This window comes from Cucurbita pepo, chromosome LG11 (assembly GCF_002806865.2).
Source record: "Cucurbita pepo subsp. pepo cultivar mu-cu-16 chromosome LG11, ASM280686v2, whole genome shotgun sequence".
Taxonomy (NCBI): Eukaryota; Viridiplantae; Streptophyta; class Magnoliopsida; order Cucurbitales; family Cucurbitaceae; genus Cucurbita; species Cucurbita pepo.
The window spans coordinates 6040491-6056456 of NC_036648.1; the positions used below are offsets into that span (position 1 = coordinate 6040491).

General features: G+C 36.8%; 2 protein-coding genes across 2 annotated transcripts; both read right to left on the bottom strand.

The window, feature by feature from the left end:
- Positions 1–6442: 6442 nt before the first annotated feature.
- LOC111805296 (xylulose kinase-like) lies at positions 6443–10880 on the bottom strand. Its single transcript, XM_023690292.1, has 11 exons — positions 10725–10880; positions 9896–10550; positions 9698–9786; positions 8502–8566; positions 8026–8081; positions 7730–7850; positions 7575–7649; positions 7444–7497; positions 7276–7370; positions 7018–7192; positions 6443–6860 (listed from the first exon to the last, which is right to left on the bottom strand). Exons 1-11 carry the CDS (start codon positions 10781–10783, stop codon positions 6628–6630), a joined length of 1677 nt encoding a protein of 558 aa, XP_023546060.1. The 5' UTR covers positions 10784–10880; the 3' UTR covers positions 6443–6627.
- Positions 10881–11295: 415 nt separating this feature from the next.
- On the bottom strand, positions 11296–15849 carry LOC111805540 (xylulose kinase-like; the record flags this gene model as incomplete). The annotated part of the gene is made up of 7 exons (XM_023690649.1): positions 11296–11357; positions 11435–11509; positions 11591–11711; positions 13299–13354; positions 13775–13839; positions 14971–15059; positions 15169–15849. Coding segments are annotated over 7 exons (1149 nt in total), but the record flags the coding sequence as incomplete, so codon positions are not given.
- Positions 15850–15966: the final 117 nt, after the last annotated feature.

Here is a 15966-nt window from a genome sequence, read left to right on the forward strand (position 1 = left end):
TCTAACCTAACAAACAAGTTAGACATGTGAAACTTGGACTTCACGGACAATGTTGGCGTGTGCTCGAGCCTCGAGTCACATTTGAGATAATTATTTCAGAAAACGTGAGTGAGGAAATATGTTAAAAAAAAAATTAAAGAAAGAAATTTTATAAGCTAAAAGCAAATAAGCAACAACTTCTTTTGATAGCAAACATGTTCACTGATTAATAGAGATTCCAAAAGTTTGATTAATAGAGATTCCACGGAATCTAGTACACGGAATCAAACATGTTCACTGATTAATAGAGATTCCAAAAGTTTGATTCCGTGGGTGCATACATGATTAGGGTTCAGGCTCTCGAAAACAAGGCCACAACTGCTGATTGCTTCAAGCGTAGAGATAGCTCAACGGGCTCTATTACCCAAATGGAGGAACACATCGAGAACTTAGACAATGCTCAATAAGTGATCATTCAGATGGTCTTAGAAATGTCTGAGGATTTGAGAGCAGCCCTTGGAGTGGTCAGGGCTGAAGCGGCGGATTTGAGCGCAAGAATAAACCTCACCATGAGAGAAATAGGGAACCAAACTCAGGTATGGGTGTAGTATTCAACAAGGTAAAGGTCCTAAAGTCCACGTCCTTCTGTGGGGTTCAAGTACATGGACATTCAAGATGGTCGATGTACTGTGGACACTTGGGAGAGCTTAAAACTAGAACTCCGCTCTCAGTTCTTCCCAGAGAATGTCGAGATAATCGCAAGAAGTAAATTAAGGGAGCTGAGGCATACTAGCAATATCCAAGACTACCTTAAGCTGTATACGAACAAAGAGTTCAAGACCTTTTTACGACCTATGTTACCGTCGTACAACTATTTGACCTTAGCAATGATCAATCCCAAGACGAAGGACAGAACTAGACTTTCGTAAGTTGGGGCAATAGAAATTATCGACCTAACTCCCCAAAGGGTGGGGAGGGACGGACTTGAAGGCAGAGGAGGGGAATATGAGTCCTCCCAAAAGAGAAGCATAACTCCACGGCGGATACCTCACAACTAGAATAGTAACACTCAAAGCCAAGGGTCCTCGCTTTACTTCATATTGCAATGGGGCCCACTAAGAAATCGAGTGCCCATTCGAAGCAAAATTTGAAATTGAATTTAGAAGTTGAGTACAAGACTCCGAAAGTTGAAACACAACTAGTAAAAAATGTCGAAAACTCCCGCATGGCGGCCCTAAAGTATTTATCTGCCCTCTAGAAGAGAATGAGTGAGATAGAACAGCCAGTGGAACACTGTCATATATATGTTGAGGCCTGGGTCAACCACAGAGCGTCCAAGAACACTATTGTCGACTTTGGAGCCACCTACAACTTCATGACAGAGATCGAAGCGAAAGGCTTAAACATCATATTGCATCGAGATACAATACAGATGAAATATATCAATTCAGCAGCCCTACTTGTCTCAGAGGTTGTGAAGAGAACTCCGATCAAGATAAAGACTTGGATGGGACGAACTAATTTTGTGATCGTCAAAATGGATAACTTCGACATCGTGTTAGGTGTGAATTTTCTACTGAACACAAAGTTATTTTCATAATGTTTAGTAGTTCAACCTAACAATCATTCAGATTATCACCCGTCAGCCAAAAGGAGTGAAGATGATGTTGACACTACAGTTGAGAAAGGATCTTAGCTATGACGAACCTATGCTTGCTGCCATTGTCGTAGTCGAAGAGGGAAACGTGAGTGAGCCAACCAAACCTTGCAGCCACTACAAGAACACCACGATGCAAGGCCAGAAGGTCAGACAAAGAGTTTATCCCCACATGAAGAAATAAATCACGAGATTGATTTTATGTTTAGGGATAGATCGCCTGCCATAAACAGCTGTCAAACGGCTCATCTGAGCTAGCTGAATTCTACAAACAGCAAAATGACTCGTTAACAATCAGGCTCATTAGACCTGCAAAAACTCTTGTTAATGATCACCCAAATCATAGGGAGAGACAACAAGCCAACACCTTTGCTGAAAGATGGAGACATAGACAAACCTTTGAATCAACTCATGTTTAGCGAAAATTCCATCGAGACAGATGAAGATAAGGGCCAGTCGGAAGCGTTGACCACGAAAATTTCAAGACGAAGAGAGAGTTATGATACAGTTGAGGTCAGATCGATCTGATTTCAAAGCAATAAGGACACTAGGGACTGGTGCGAAAATATAATGGACCAATCTATGTTATCCAGAAGGCATCATATAAGATCCAATTACTGATGTAGACTACCCCTGTTGTCCACGTCCATAACTTGAAACGTTACTATCTCGACTAAAAAGACACCAAGCACAAGGAGGTGGTACAACCTCCTGCAAATGAGAAGACTTTTCCCGTGAAAAAAGTAGGAGAGACCACGACAAAGAAGATGCGAGAGTCAACGAACCGAGAAGTGGTTTCCAACAGTTCATAGCAGATTGGAAGAGACTCTTCAATGCTACGAAAAAAGCTTAATATGATATACAATAATGATAACAAAAACGATGATTAACTTTGATATTAATCAAGTATAGTTGTACTAATCATCAACATAGAACTTAAAGGATAATAATTTGAACAAATGTATTCATTACCTTCTTCATATCTAATATTTTAGTGATATTCCTTGAAAAGTAAGCTTTTGACATTTGACACTAACATGGATATTTAATAGCCTACATAATAAGATATAAGATAACAAAAACAAAATTCAATTCAAACTAGAAATGGTGTTCCTGAGTTGAATTGGGTTTGATCGGATTAAAATATTTCTTAGACTTAATAAAATATTTTTGTTATAAATTTTTTCAACTCAAACAACTCTATTAAATAATAAATTTAACTTGATTTAATAATAAAATATTGAATTGAATTAGTTGGAGTGATTTATTCATATAGTTTTATTTAATTTCAAACTTCAAATTAAGATTTTTCATCTCAATTTTGATTTTGATATATGAGAGTTGTTTGAGAATAAATTAATGAAAAAATAATTACAAAATTAAAAGTAACAAAGATTTCTTTTAAAAAAAAATAGCAATAAATTTAGGTGATTTAATTTAACTCGATTTAATTTATTTAAACACAATCTGGCCCGAATTGAGTTGATTTAATTTTTTTGAGTTATCAAGATTTTTGATGACTCTTGAAAAGAATGGAGGTTTAATATTATGACTCAAGTCCACTACTAGCTGATATTGTCCTCTTTAGGATTCCTTTCGTGCTTTTTCTCAAGGTTTTTAAAATGCGTCTACCAGTTTTTCACACCCTTATAAAGTGTGTTTCGTTCTCCTCCCCAACCGAGGTGGGATCTCACAATCCACTCTCCTTTGGGACCCAGCGTCCTCGTTGGCACTCGTTTCCTTCTCTAATCGATATGGTACCCCACAATCCATCCCCCTTCGAGACCCAGCGTCTTCGTTGGCACTCATTCTCTTCTCTAATCAATGTGAGACCCCCTAATCCACCTCCTTCAGAGCCCAACGTCCTTACTAGCACACTGCCTCGTGTCCACCCTCCTTCGCAGCACACTGCCTCGTGTCCACCCTCCTTCGGGGCTCAGCCTCGCTGGCACATCGCCCGATATCTGGCTCTAATACCATTTGTAACCGCTCAAGCCCACTACTAGTAGATATTGTCCTATTTTGAGAAGCATTGTTTATAAAAGTGAAAAGAGAAAGCCCAAAAGGAAAAGCTGAAAGAAGACAATATTGGGTAGTGGTGGGATTAGGCGGTTAGACGTAAACATTTAAGGTCTTGACCCGATACTCATATTTTAACCCATTGAAGTAAAGGATAAAGGATAAAATTTGGAGGGGTCTGGTGACATTGGTATTTGGGCATTTAGACTAATATGGAGGTATAGATTTTGATGATACATTGGATTTGAATTGAAAAACAAAGGAGAAGAAGAGCCGACAAAGCCACTTGTGGATATCAAAATCAAAAAAGAAGGGCTTCAATCTGTGCTGCCTTGCCTTATCCGTGAAGGCAATGCAATATTGATGATAATGTTTTAAAATACAAGTCCAACAACAACCCTAATTGAATCCCAAATTTGCGTAATTTTCTTATCCTATTTCCCATCAGTACCTCAAAACTAGTGTTTCATTAACATCTTCGTACTTAAGGTCTCTTACTTATAAACCATGATCATTCCCTAAATTAGCCGATGTGGGACTTTCATCATCTAATATCTCTCCTCGAACAAAGTGCACATCTCCTTAATCGAGGTTCGACTCCTTTGTTCGATATTTGAGGATTTACCAATCTATTGGCACGACTAAGTTTAGGGCACGACTCTAATACCATGTTTAGAATCATGACTCTCCACAATGGTATGATATTGTCTACTTTGAGTACCATGTTTGGAATCATGACTCTCCACAATGGTATGATATTGTCTACTTTGAGTACCATGTTTGGAATCATGACTCTCCACAATGGTATGATATTGTCTACTTTGAGTACCATGTTTGGAATCATGACTCTCCACAATGGTATGATATTGTCTACTTTGAGTACCATGTTTGGAATCATGACTCTCCACAATGGTATGATATTGTCTACTTTGAGTACCATGTTTGGAATCATGACTCTCCACAATGGTATGATATTGTCTACTTTGAGTACCATGTTTGGAATCATGACTCTCCACAATGGTATGATATTGTCTACTTTGAGTACCATGTTTGGAATCATGACTCTCCACAATGGTATGATATTGTCTACTTTGAGCATAAGCTCTCATGGCTTTGTTTTAGGCTTCCCCAAAAGGTCTCACACCAATGGAGAGAGTATTCTTTACTTATAAACCCATGATCATTCCCTAAATTAGTCGATGTGGAACTTCATCATCCAATACTCTCAACTCCCTATTTGATCAAGTCCCTAAAATGGTATGCATATTGAGTTCAAGGATAAGCCATCATAGATAGAAGCTTATAACTTACTCAAGACTAAGATCGAGTCGCATATGATCATCCTAAAAATATATTAACCTTCTCTATTAACGAATTTGTAAAGAGAGATTAAATATGTCATGATCTAGACTTACATGTCTCCAAATGAATGGTTTTGATCCAATCATTTGTAATAATTATAAAGTCGGTCGTATAAAAAATGTTATTTGGATCGTATTCTCTTGTATATCAACTATATATTGTTCAAAATTATACTGATAAAATAATCAAAATTATTATTAAATAATTAATTACTAGGTTTTACGACATATAGAAGATGCAGTTCTATTTTCCATTAAAATGAATGGGCTATTACTCTGTAGAGCCACCCATGATGACTAGAGCCACACATGATGACTCTTGAACCAAAAGCTCTCATACACTATTGGGAGAGCAATATAAATAATGAGAAATATACAAATTTAATTATATATTTCTCACATCCGTATGATATTATCCACTTTGAGTATAAGCCCACTTTGAGTATAAGCTTTCATGACTTTACTTTTCAAACCACCCAAAATGTCTCATACTAATGGAGATACCACTTGGAGTATAAGCTTTCATGACTTTACTTTTCAAACCACTCAAAATGTCTCATACTAATGGAGATAATTATCCTCACTGTATGTGGGACTTTATTTACACCTGACGTGTTGTAAAGGAGGACAATCCTATTTGAGACTACTTTGAAATAGTATATGCACATGTCAATACAAACAACTACGAGCCGAAGCTGGGACTTATCCAAATGGATCAAGATAACACATGTAGAGGTCACTCCTCTAAGGTTGCAAATTCTCATTTAACCTTGTTTTTGGCAATCTAAGCCACCATTAAGATTAATAGTGTATTGCAATATGGAGTCTCTACTGCCTAGAAGTATCACCACGTGAGATAATTTGGTTCAGTTCTTTCTTTTCAAAGTATAGCTTCTTGAACTTTTCTTAGGGTCTGGGTGTCCAGTAATATCCGACATACCAAGACCGCCAAGCTCACGGCTTAAATAGGTACATTCAAGTAGTTTAAGGGTGAATAGTAGTTCGAAGCTTAGAAGAGACATAACGAACTAGTTTTGAAAATGCGATCAAACATTCTGTCTAATGAAACCAACCCTTTTGATATTGTTTGACGTACAAGAATTTAGATATGTCTGGCACGATCGAAAAACCATTTGGATCTTATTAACTAAAGAAATCAAGCTTTGCACTTCAGTTCAACACCAATATAAAAAAATGAAGACCCTTACTTCTAACACTTGTTCCACTTTTGGAAGACCCTATATTGGTTATCCTAAGTAGTTTCAGGTTCAACTATTCTATAATCGGCTGGATGGAAACAACAGCTGAAGAGACTATTATATATATATATATATATCTATATATCTATATCTATATATATATATATAATATTACGACCAACCTAAACATAAATAACTTAATGAACAACCAATCAATTGTCTCAAAGCATTCAAAAAGAAAAGGCACTCTTTTATTTACGACTCCAGTAAATAGTAAGCTTTTATTCATACCTTACTGTGACCAAATTGGTCTCTTTGGTTGATATTATTCCCCCATGGTCCAATGGAAGCATCACATTGGAACCCCAATTCATAATCTATAAACGAGAATGTGCATCAGCCTTCCACAGTTTCAGCATCGTCCAAACTTCTGGACAAGACGGTTCTCGATTTCGATTCTCTTCTTCATCAAAACAGCATACTTGGAAACCAGATCTTGAGCTCCAGCAGCCACTGATAGCTTGCAGGCCAGAGAAGTCTTCTCTAACTTGTCTTTGTACATGATTGATATGGGTACAAAACTGCCCTTCTTGTTGCACAACCAACCATGAGCAGCCCTCAATGCTGCCCCGAGCGATGCCGAATCTGGAAAAAAGAAAATTGGGCAAATAAAATAACATAAAAACGAGATCGTTCAATAAGGATTGCTAGCTGAAAGTTTCGTAGAATTGCTCCACAAATAGAGAGTTAATTTTACAAATTAGAAAATGTCATTATAAAGGTAATATGTAATAGAACATACCAGATCTTTGAACTGTATAGACATCACAGCCAAATATTGAAGCTATGGAGGAAAGGATGGCCTCATTTGCTGAAGCTCCTCCAGTTGCAATGATTCGTTTTGGAGGTGAAGGCATCCCGAATCTTTCAGCATGAGCTCGCATCGACACCATTTGGCCTTCAATCAATGCTCGGACCTGAAATATTAGTTCGTTTGTTGTTTTAATTAGTTCATTTCAGTAAGACTTCAAGACAACTGAATTTGTGCAAATATCCTAACCTCTGAGGGAGGATCGAATTCCTCCACCTCATTTTCGGTCACTCCCTCAACAGTGTCGCCCTTGAAATTCTCAAGGCGATAACGATGAAAACCGACTGAAACCAAAAGAAGTAACTACCTCATCAGCCACAATTTTAGTAAAAGTATGAGCAATAAAGGGAGTCCTACCTGGAAGGGGTGGAAGAATTTCATGTTCCTTGTAGTAAAATCCAATCTTTCCACCTATAGTACAGCTCATGGTAAGAACAAATAAATAAAATCACTAATATTACAAGTCAAGAAAAGGACATGTCGTAAACCGTTTAGAGGAGGCGTTTGCTGCAGAAATTTATTGAATGTATCCCAAGACTTCTCTGCATAGCGGTTGCGAATGTCTGAAAAAAAAATTTGATTCAATTTAGAAGATACGATCATACAAAACAACGAACCATAGAGGTTAAGAAAATTGCACCACCTTCACGTGTCAACGATCCGTTCTTGTAAACCAACATAACCATGTAGCTTTCAGGGTCTACAGGGTTGGGAAAAACATGTCCCTCCAGTCTAGGTTGTGGATCACTAGTGATCCCAAACACCTATATAGTATGCACAAACTGTTTACAAACTACAAGAATAGAGTAAGACTTGTAAACGATTTGATTCATCAACGAAATGAAACGACTACAGTGTGTTTGGAATACATTCTACAGTGTAACTCAAACCACAAGCCCACATTATTCATTTACTAAAACAATAGATTCTTGAACTCACCGTGTCACTAGTGCCAAGACTAATTGCAAGATCCCCAGGAGTATTAAGAGTTAGACCTGCATGTTCCCAAAATAAAGTAGTTAAAAGAGAACAAATATGCAAGCAAAATATACAAAATTTGGACTATGATTGAAGAAGCCATTAATGCTTTTTCCCCTAATAGTTGAGAACCTTGAAATATGGAAAACCTAGCATAATAATAAGATTCCTTTGTGTTCCTTCTCACTCAATTAAGCTTATGTGGAAATGGTTTGAATTGCAACACAATAGCCACAAGTTCCAACACGCCGTACCTTCATTTACTAATTCTAACCCGAAATAATACCAGTTATATGTAGAAAGTAAATCGAACTGATCGTGAATTTGGGTAATTGGTGAACTACATAGAATTGAGAAATTTAAATCTATTTATGTCATACAGAAATCATTCGTATCTTCTTGTATTAAGCAGAGCAAGAAAAGATGATGTTAAGCACCTGCGAGGCTGTTGGGATTGTCTCCTGACCACTGAACAACCAAGCACTTCTCATTAAAGTTGTATCTACACCAAGATTTGTAAGAGGTTCAGCAGGTGAACTAACTACTTTAATAAAACAAGTAGTTTTAGCAAAATACTTTAATTATGACAACTTAAGTTAAAAGTCTGAAAAAAAATCACTTTGTTATTTGGTTCCTACATTCTTGGAAGCGTTTTTGAGATGCCTCCCAAGCATAATTCACAAAATTTGACTTCTTCCAAAAGAATTTTATGTTACTCGAAACGTGAAGGTTTTGGAGGGCACTTCCATACATAGCATAAGTACTATGGAAATTATGAGATGCAACCTTCATAAACATATAGAGAGAAATTCCCTATTGCATATTCATGTCATACTGGTGAATATTTTTCTTGATTTTCAAATTTTAGGATTTTATGGAGCCAACTAAACGCATATAGAGCCATGTAAATTACTTTTTATTCAGAGAAGAAAAGCTCACAAAAAGGCGTGATAAAATGATTAGTTTCCACTTTGACAATTCAATAGGACAGAGAATTTCATTGTGCTTATTTTCAAACAGACACAGACATCCATATAACTCTCCTATGTTTATGTCGGAAGTAATATGTAACAGCCCAAGCCCACCGCTAGTAGACATTGTCCTCCTTGGGCTTTTCCTTTCGGGCTTTCCCTCAAGGTTTTTAAAGTGCGTCTATTAGGGAGAGGTCTCCGCACCCTTATAAGCTTATAAGGAATGCTTAATTCCCCTCTCCGACCATATGTGGGATCTCACAATCCACCCCCCTTAGGGGTCCAGCGTCCTCGTTGGCACACTGCCCGATGTCTGGCTCTAATACCATTTTGTAACAGCCCAAGCCCACTGCTAGCAGATATTGTCCTCTTTCGACTTTTCCTTTCGAGCTTTTCCACAAGGTTTTTAAAATGCGTCTACTAGGGAAAGGTTTCCACACTCTCATAAGGAATGCTTAGTTCCCCACTCCAACTGATGTGGAATCTCACATAATCTTAATAGCATCCTATGAAAAACTTTTGTACTGTATTTTACGTTGACATATATCGAACAAGTGACATCATATGTACTACATTCGTATGTTAGAGACATTAGAATCAGGATTAATGAGAAATACTGTTATTATCCTCTTCTTTTTGCAGGTCTTAGGAAGAAAACTAACCTCTTAACAAAATATGGAGCAATATAACCAGCTACACCATAGGCAGGGGCTAGGCTCCCAAGTTTCTCCTCCAGACCAGGGGCAGTGGCCTAAGGTATTGGTGCAATTAAGAACAAAATCAAGAAAGAAGAACTTATGATTAAGAGAGACTACCAGATTACATCAATTGCATAATCATAATTCAACACATTGTAGTACCTCTAATACTTTCTTAGACCAGACTCGTTGTCGAATATCCATCAAATTCATTCCAGCACCATCAGTTTCATCAATGGAGGCATAGGCTCCAATAAGAAGAGACGCCACAAAAGAACTAACAAGGGAAATCCTTTCAGTATTTTGATAAACATCAGGCTGAGTTTCATATATCTTCTTGATTTGGGGTCCAGTAAATCTTTCATGGGCTCGCGAGCCAGTAAGTTTCGACAATTCTAAACCTCCCCCGACAGCTTCCTCGATCGCCCGACATTGAGCAGTGGTGCTGCTATCCATCCATATGGGTGATTCCTTAATGGAAAAGGCATCAACTAGCTGTCCCAGTAATGGCTTTTGATGATCCAATGAAGATAAGATCGTAGAACTTCCAGTTTTCCAATAAACACTACCATGTTGTTGTCCACTGCCAGAAACAGCAGCAATCTTCCCAAAATCCAGTTTCGATTTGGATAGCTTTTGAAGCATGAGATCCAGAGCCTCAACCCACATAGAAGTGGGGGAAACGATTCGACCATTGATGGAAGAATCACGGTAAACACCATCTTGAGTTTTGTAATGAGATAGTTCAGTATCAAAATGAACAAATTCTGAGGCAACAATGTTAAGATTGGAGTCTAACACAGTGGCTTTCAAAGACCTAACAGAAAAAACCAGTTCAACGAACAAGATCAAAGGTAAATTACAGATACATTAACGATTCAAACATCGAAATGCGAAAATTTCCAATTTCGACAAACTCAACCGCGAATGAGAGGAAATCAAAATCAAAATCAAAATCAAAATCAAAATCAAAATCATCAAAATCACTTACTGTGTAGAACTGTCGAATCCGAGAAAGTAAGAGTTATCGGGGAGAGATAATTGCTCCATTTGAAATCCAAAATTTTGAAACCAAGAGAATCAGAGAGGCTACAGAGCAAATCAGCGGAACAGTTCTTAATTTATATATGAATTGTTCGGGTTTATTAGAACCAAGGAAGAGGATAACTCCTATTTAAATGCACATTCTTAATTTGGAAATATGATTCATTCTGAATTTTGTTTATCTCTAAATTAAATCAGTTCTTATCTTTTTTTTTTTCTTTTCTAATTAATTAAAAAATAATGTAAATAATTTTTAAAAATCAATATTTGGTATGTTGTTCTCAATTTAATTTAATTTAATTTAATTTAATTTTGTAGTATGTGCAAGGACAAGAATGCAAACGGATAATTTTTATAATAAATTTATATCCGCATATTTTCAGTTATTAATTAACAAGCATCAATAATTATCCAACTAAATCCCTAAATTATATATTAATTAATTAGATTTTTTATTTTTTAAATTATTATTATTTTTTTGTAATTTTTTGGAATAAAATAATGTAAAACTAACACTATTAATCATCTATAATTATATATATATATATATATATCTTGTAGTAAAATCCAATCTTTCCACCTATAGTACAGCTCAAGATAAGAACGAATAAATAAAATCACTAATATTACAAGTTAAGAAAAGGACATGTCGTAAACCATTTAGCGGAGGCGTTTGCTGCAGAAATTTATTGAACGTATCCCAAGACTTCTCTGCATAGCGGTTGCGAACGTCTGAAAAAAAAAATTTGATTCAATTTAGAAGATACGATCATACAGAACAACTAAGCATAGAGGTTAAGGAAATTGCACCACCTTCACGTGTCAACGATCCGTTCTTGTAAACCAACATAACCATGTAGCTTTCAGGGTCTACAGGGTTGGGAAAAACATGTCCCTCCAGTCTAGGTTGTGGATCACTAGTGATCCCAAACACCTATATAGTATGCACAAACTGTTTACAAACTACAAGAATAGAGTAAGACTTGTAAACGATTTGATTCATCAACGAAATGAAACGACTACAGTGTGTTTGGAATACATTCTACAGTGTAACTCAAACCACAAGCCCACATTATTCATTTACTAAAACAATAGATTCTTGAACTCACCGTGTCACTAGTGCCAAGACTAATTGCAAGATCCCCAGGAGTATTAAGAGTTAGACCTGCATGTTCCCAAAATAAAGTAGTTAAAAGAGAACAAATATGCAAGCAAAATATACAAAATTTGGACTATGATTGAAGAAGCCATTAATGCTTTTTCCCCTAATAGTTGAGAACCTTGAAATATGGAAAACCTAGCATAATAATAAGATTCCTTTGTGTTCCTTCTCACTCAATTAAGCTTATGTGGAAATGGTTTGAATTGCAACACAATAGCCACAAGTTCCAACACGCCGTACCTTCATTTACTAATTCTAACCCGAAATAATACCAGTTATATGTAGAAAGTAAATCGAACTGATCGTGAATTTGGGTAATTGGTGAACTACATAGAATTGAGAAATTTAAATCTATTTATGTCATACAGAAATCATTCGTATCTTCTTGTATTAAGCAGAGCAAGAAAAGATGATGTTAAGCACCTGCGAGGCTGTTGGGATTGTCTCCTGACCACTGAACAACCAAGCACTTCTCATTAAAGTTGTATCTACACCAAGATTTGTAAGAGGTTCAGCAGGTGAACTAACTACTTTAATAAAACAAGTAGTTTTAGCAAAATACTTTAATTATGACAACTTAAGTTAAAAGTCTGAAAAAAAATCACTTTGTTATTTGGTTCCTACATTCTTGGAAGCGTTTTTGAGATGCCTCCCAAGCATAATTCACAAAATTTGACTTCTTCCAAAAGAATTTTATGTTACTCGAAACGTGAAGGTTTTGGAGGGCACTTCCATACATAGCATAAGTACTATGGAAATTATGAGATGCAACCTTCATAAACATATAGAGAGAAATTCCCTATTGCATATTCATGTCATACTGGTGAATATTTTTCTTGATTTTCAAATTTTAGGATTTTATGGAGCCAACTAAACGCATATAGAGCCATGTAAATTACTTTTTATTCAGAGAAGAAAAGCTCACAAAAAGGCGTGATAAAATGATTAGTTTCCACTTTGACAATTCAATAGGACAGAGAATTTCATTGTGCTTATTTTCAAACAGACACAGACATCCATATAACTCTCCTATGTTTATGTCGGAAGTAATATGTAACAGCCCAAGCCCACCGCTAGTAGACATTGTCCTCCTTGGGCTTTTCCTTTCGGGCTTTCCCTCAAGGTTTTTAAAGTGCGTCTATTAGGGAGNGCCTAGGTTGTGGATCACTAGTGATCCCAAACACCTATATAGTATGCACAAACTGTTTACAAACTACAAGAATGAAGTAAGACTTGTAAACGCTTTGATTCATCAACGAAATGAAACGACTACAGTGTGTTTGGAACACATTCTACAGTGTAACTCGAACCACAAGCCCACATTATTCATTTACTAAAACAATAGATTGTTGAACTCACAGTGTCACTAGTGCCAAGACTAATTGCAAGATCCCCAGGAGTATTAAGAGTTAGACCTGCATGTTCCCAAAATAAAGTAGTTAAAAGAGAACAAATATGCAAGCAAAATATACAAAATTTGGACTATGATTGAAGAAGCCATTAATGCTTTTTCCCCTAATAGTTGAGAACCTTGAAATATGGAAAACCTAGCATAATAATAAGATTCCTTTGTGTTCCTTCTCACTCAATTAAGCTTATGTGGAAATGGTTTGAATTGCAACACAATAGCCACAAGTTCCAACACGCCGTACCTTCATTTACTAATTCTAACCCGAAATAATACCAGTTATATGTAGAAAGTAAATCGAACTGATCGTGAATTTGGGTAATTGGTGAACTACATAGAATTGAGAAATTTAAATCTATTTATGTCATACAGAAATCATTCGTATCTTCTTGTATTAAGCAGAGCAAGAAAAGATGATGTTAAGCACCTGCGAGGCTGTTGGGATTGTCTCCTGACCACTGAACAACCAAGCACTTCTCATTAAAGTTGTATCTACACCAAGATTTGTAAGAGGTTCAGCAGGTGAACTAACTACTTTAATAAAACAAGTAGTTTTAGCAAAATACTTTAATTATGACAACTTAAGTTAAAAGTCTGAAAAAAAATCACTTTGTTATTTGGTTCCTACATTCTTGGAAGCGTTTTTGAGATGCCTCCCAAGCATAATTCACAAAATTTGACTTCTTCCAAAAGAATTTTATGTTACTCGAAACGTGAAGGTTTTGGAGGGCACTTCCATACATAGCATAAGTACTATGGAAATTATGAGATGCAACCTTCATAAACATATAGAGAGAAATTCCCTATTGCATATTCATGTCATACTGGTGAATATTTTTCTTGATTTTCAAATTTTAGGATTTTATGGAGCCAACTAAACGCATATAGAGCCATGTAAATTACTTTTTATTCAGAGAAGAAAAGCTCACAAAAAGGCGTGATAAAATGATTAGTTTCCACTTTGACAATTCAATAGGACAGAGAATTTCATTGTGCTTATTTTCAAACAGACACAGACATCCATATAACTCTCCTATGTTTATGTCGGAAGTAATATGTAACAGCCCAAGCCCACCGCTAGTAGACATTGTCCTCCTTGGGCTTTTCCTTTCGGGCTTTCCCTCAAGGTTTTTAAAGTGCGTCTATTAGGGAGAGGTCTCCGCACCCTTATAAGCTTATAAGGAATGCTTAATTCCCCTCTCCGACCATATGTGGGATCTCACAATCCACCCCCCTTAGGGGTCCAGCGTCCTCGTTGGCACACTGCCCGATGTCTGGCTCTAATACCATTTTGTAACAGCCCAAGCCCACTGCTAGCAGATATTGTCCTCTTTCGACTTTTCCTTTCGAGCTTTTCCACAAGGTTTTTAAAATGCGTCTACTAGGGAAAGGTTTCCACACTCTCATAAGGAATGCTTAGTTCCCCACTCCAACTGATGTGGAATCTCACATAATCTTAATAGCATCCTATGAAAAACTTTTGTACTGTATTTTACGTTGACATATATCGAACAAGTGACATCATATGTACTACATTCGTATGTTAGAGACATTAGAATCAGGATTAATGAGAAATACTGTTATTATCCTCTTCTTTTTGCAGGTCTTGGGAAGAAAACTAACCTCTTAACAAAATATGGAGCAACATAACCAGCTACACCATAGGCAGGGGCTAGCTTCCCAAGTTTCTCCTCCAGACCAGGGGCAGTGGCCTAAGGTATTGGTGCAATTAAGAACAAAATCAAGAAAGAAGAACTTATGATTAAGAGAGACTACCAGATTACATCAATTGCATAATCATAATTCAACACATTGTAGTACCTCTAATACTTTCTTAGACCAGACTCGTTGTCGAATATCCATCAAATTCATTCCAGCACCATCAGTTTCATCAATGGAGGCATAGGCTCCAATAAGAAGAGACGCCACAAAAGAACTAACAAGGGAAATCCTTTCAGTATTTTGATAAACATCAGGCTGAGTTTCATATATCTTCTTGATTTGGGGTCCAGTAAATCTTTCATGGGCTCGCGAGCCAGTAAGTTTCGACAATTCTAAACCTCCCCCGACAGCTTCCTCGATCGCCCGACATTGAGCAGTGGTGCTGCTATCCATCCATATGGGTGATTCCTTAATGGAAAAGGCATCAACTAGCTGTCCCAGTAATGGCTTTTGATGATCCAATGAAGATAAGATCGTAGAACTTCCAGTTTTCCAATAAACACTACCATGTTGTTGTCCACTGCCAGAAACAGCAGCAATCTTCCCAAAATCCAGTTTCGATTTGGATAGCTTTTGAAGCATGAGATCCAGAGCCTCAACCCACATAGAAGTGGGGGAAACGATTCGACCATTGATGGAAGAATCACGGTAAACACCATCTTGAGTTTTGTAATGAGATAGTTCAGTATCAAAATGAACAAATTCTGAGGCAACAATGTTAAGATTGGAGTCTAACACAGTGGCTTTCAAAGACCTAACAGAAAAAACCAGTTCAACGAACAAGATCAAAGGTAAATTACAGATACATTAACGATTCAAACATCGAAATGCGAAAATTTCCAATTTCGACAAACTCAACCGCGAATGAGAGGAAATCAAAATCAAAATCAAAATCAA

Bases quoted from the DNA above. Each gene is read 5' to 3' on its own strand.
- LOC111805296 (XM_023690292.1), bottom strand. From the start codon at position 10,783: ATGGAGCAATTATCTCTCCCCGATAACTCTTACTTTCTCGGATTCGAC. The intron at 8,082-8,501 runs GTGCTTAACATC...GGGAACATGCAG, and splicing joins CAATCCCAACAGCCTCGCAG to GTCTAACTCTTAATACTCCT. The intron at 6,861-7,017 runs GTATGTTCTATT...TCTTTTTTCCAG, and splicing joins CTATACAGTTCAAAGATCTG to ATTCGGCATCGCTCGGGGCA.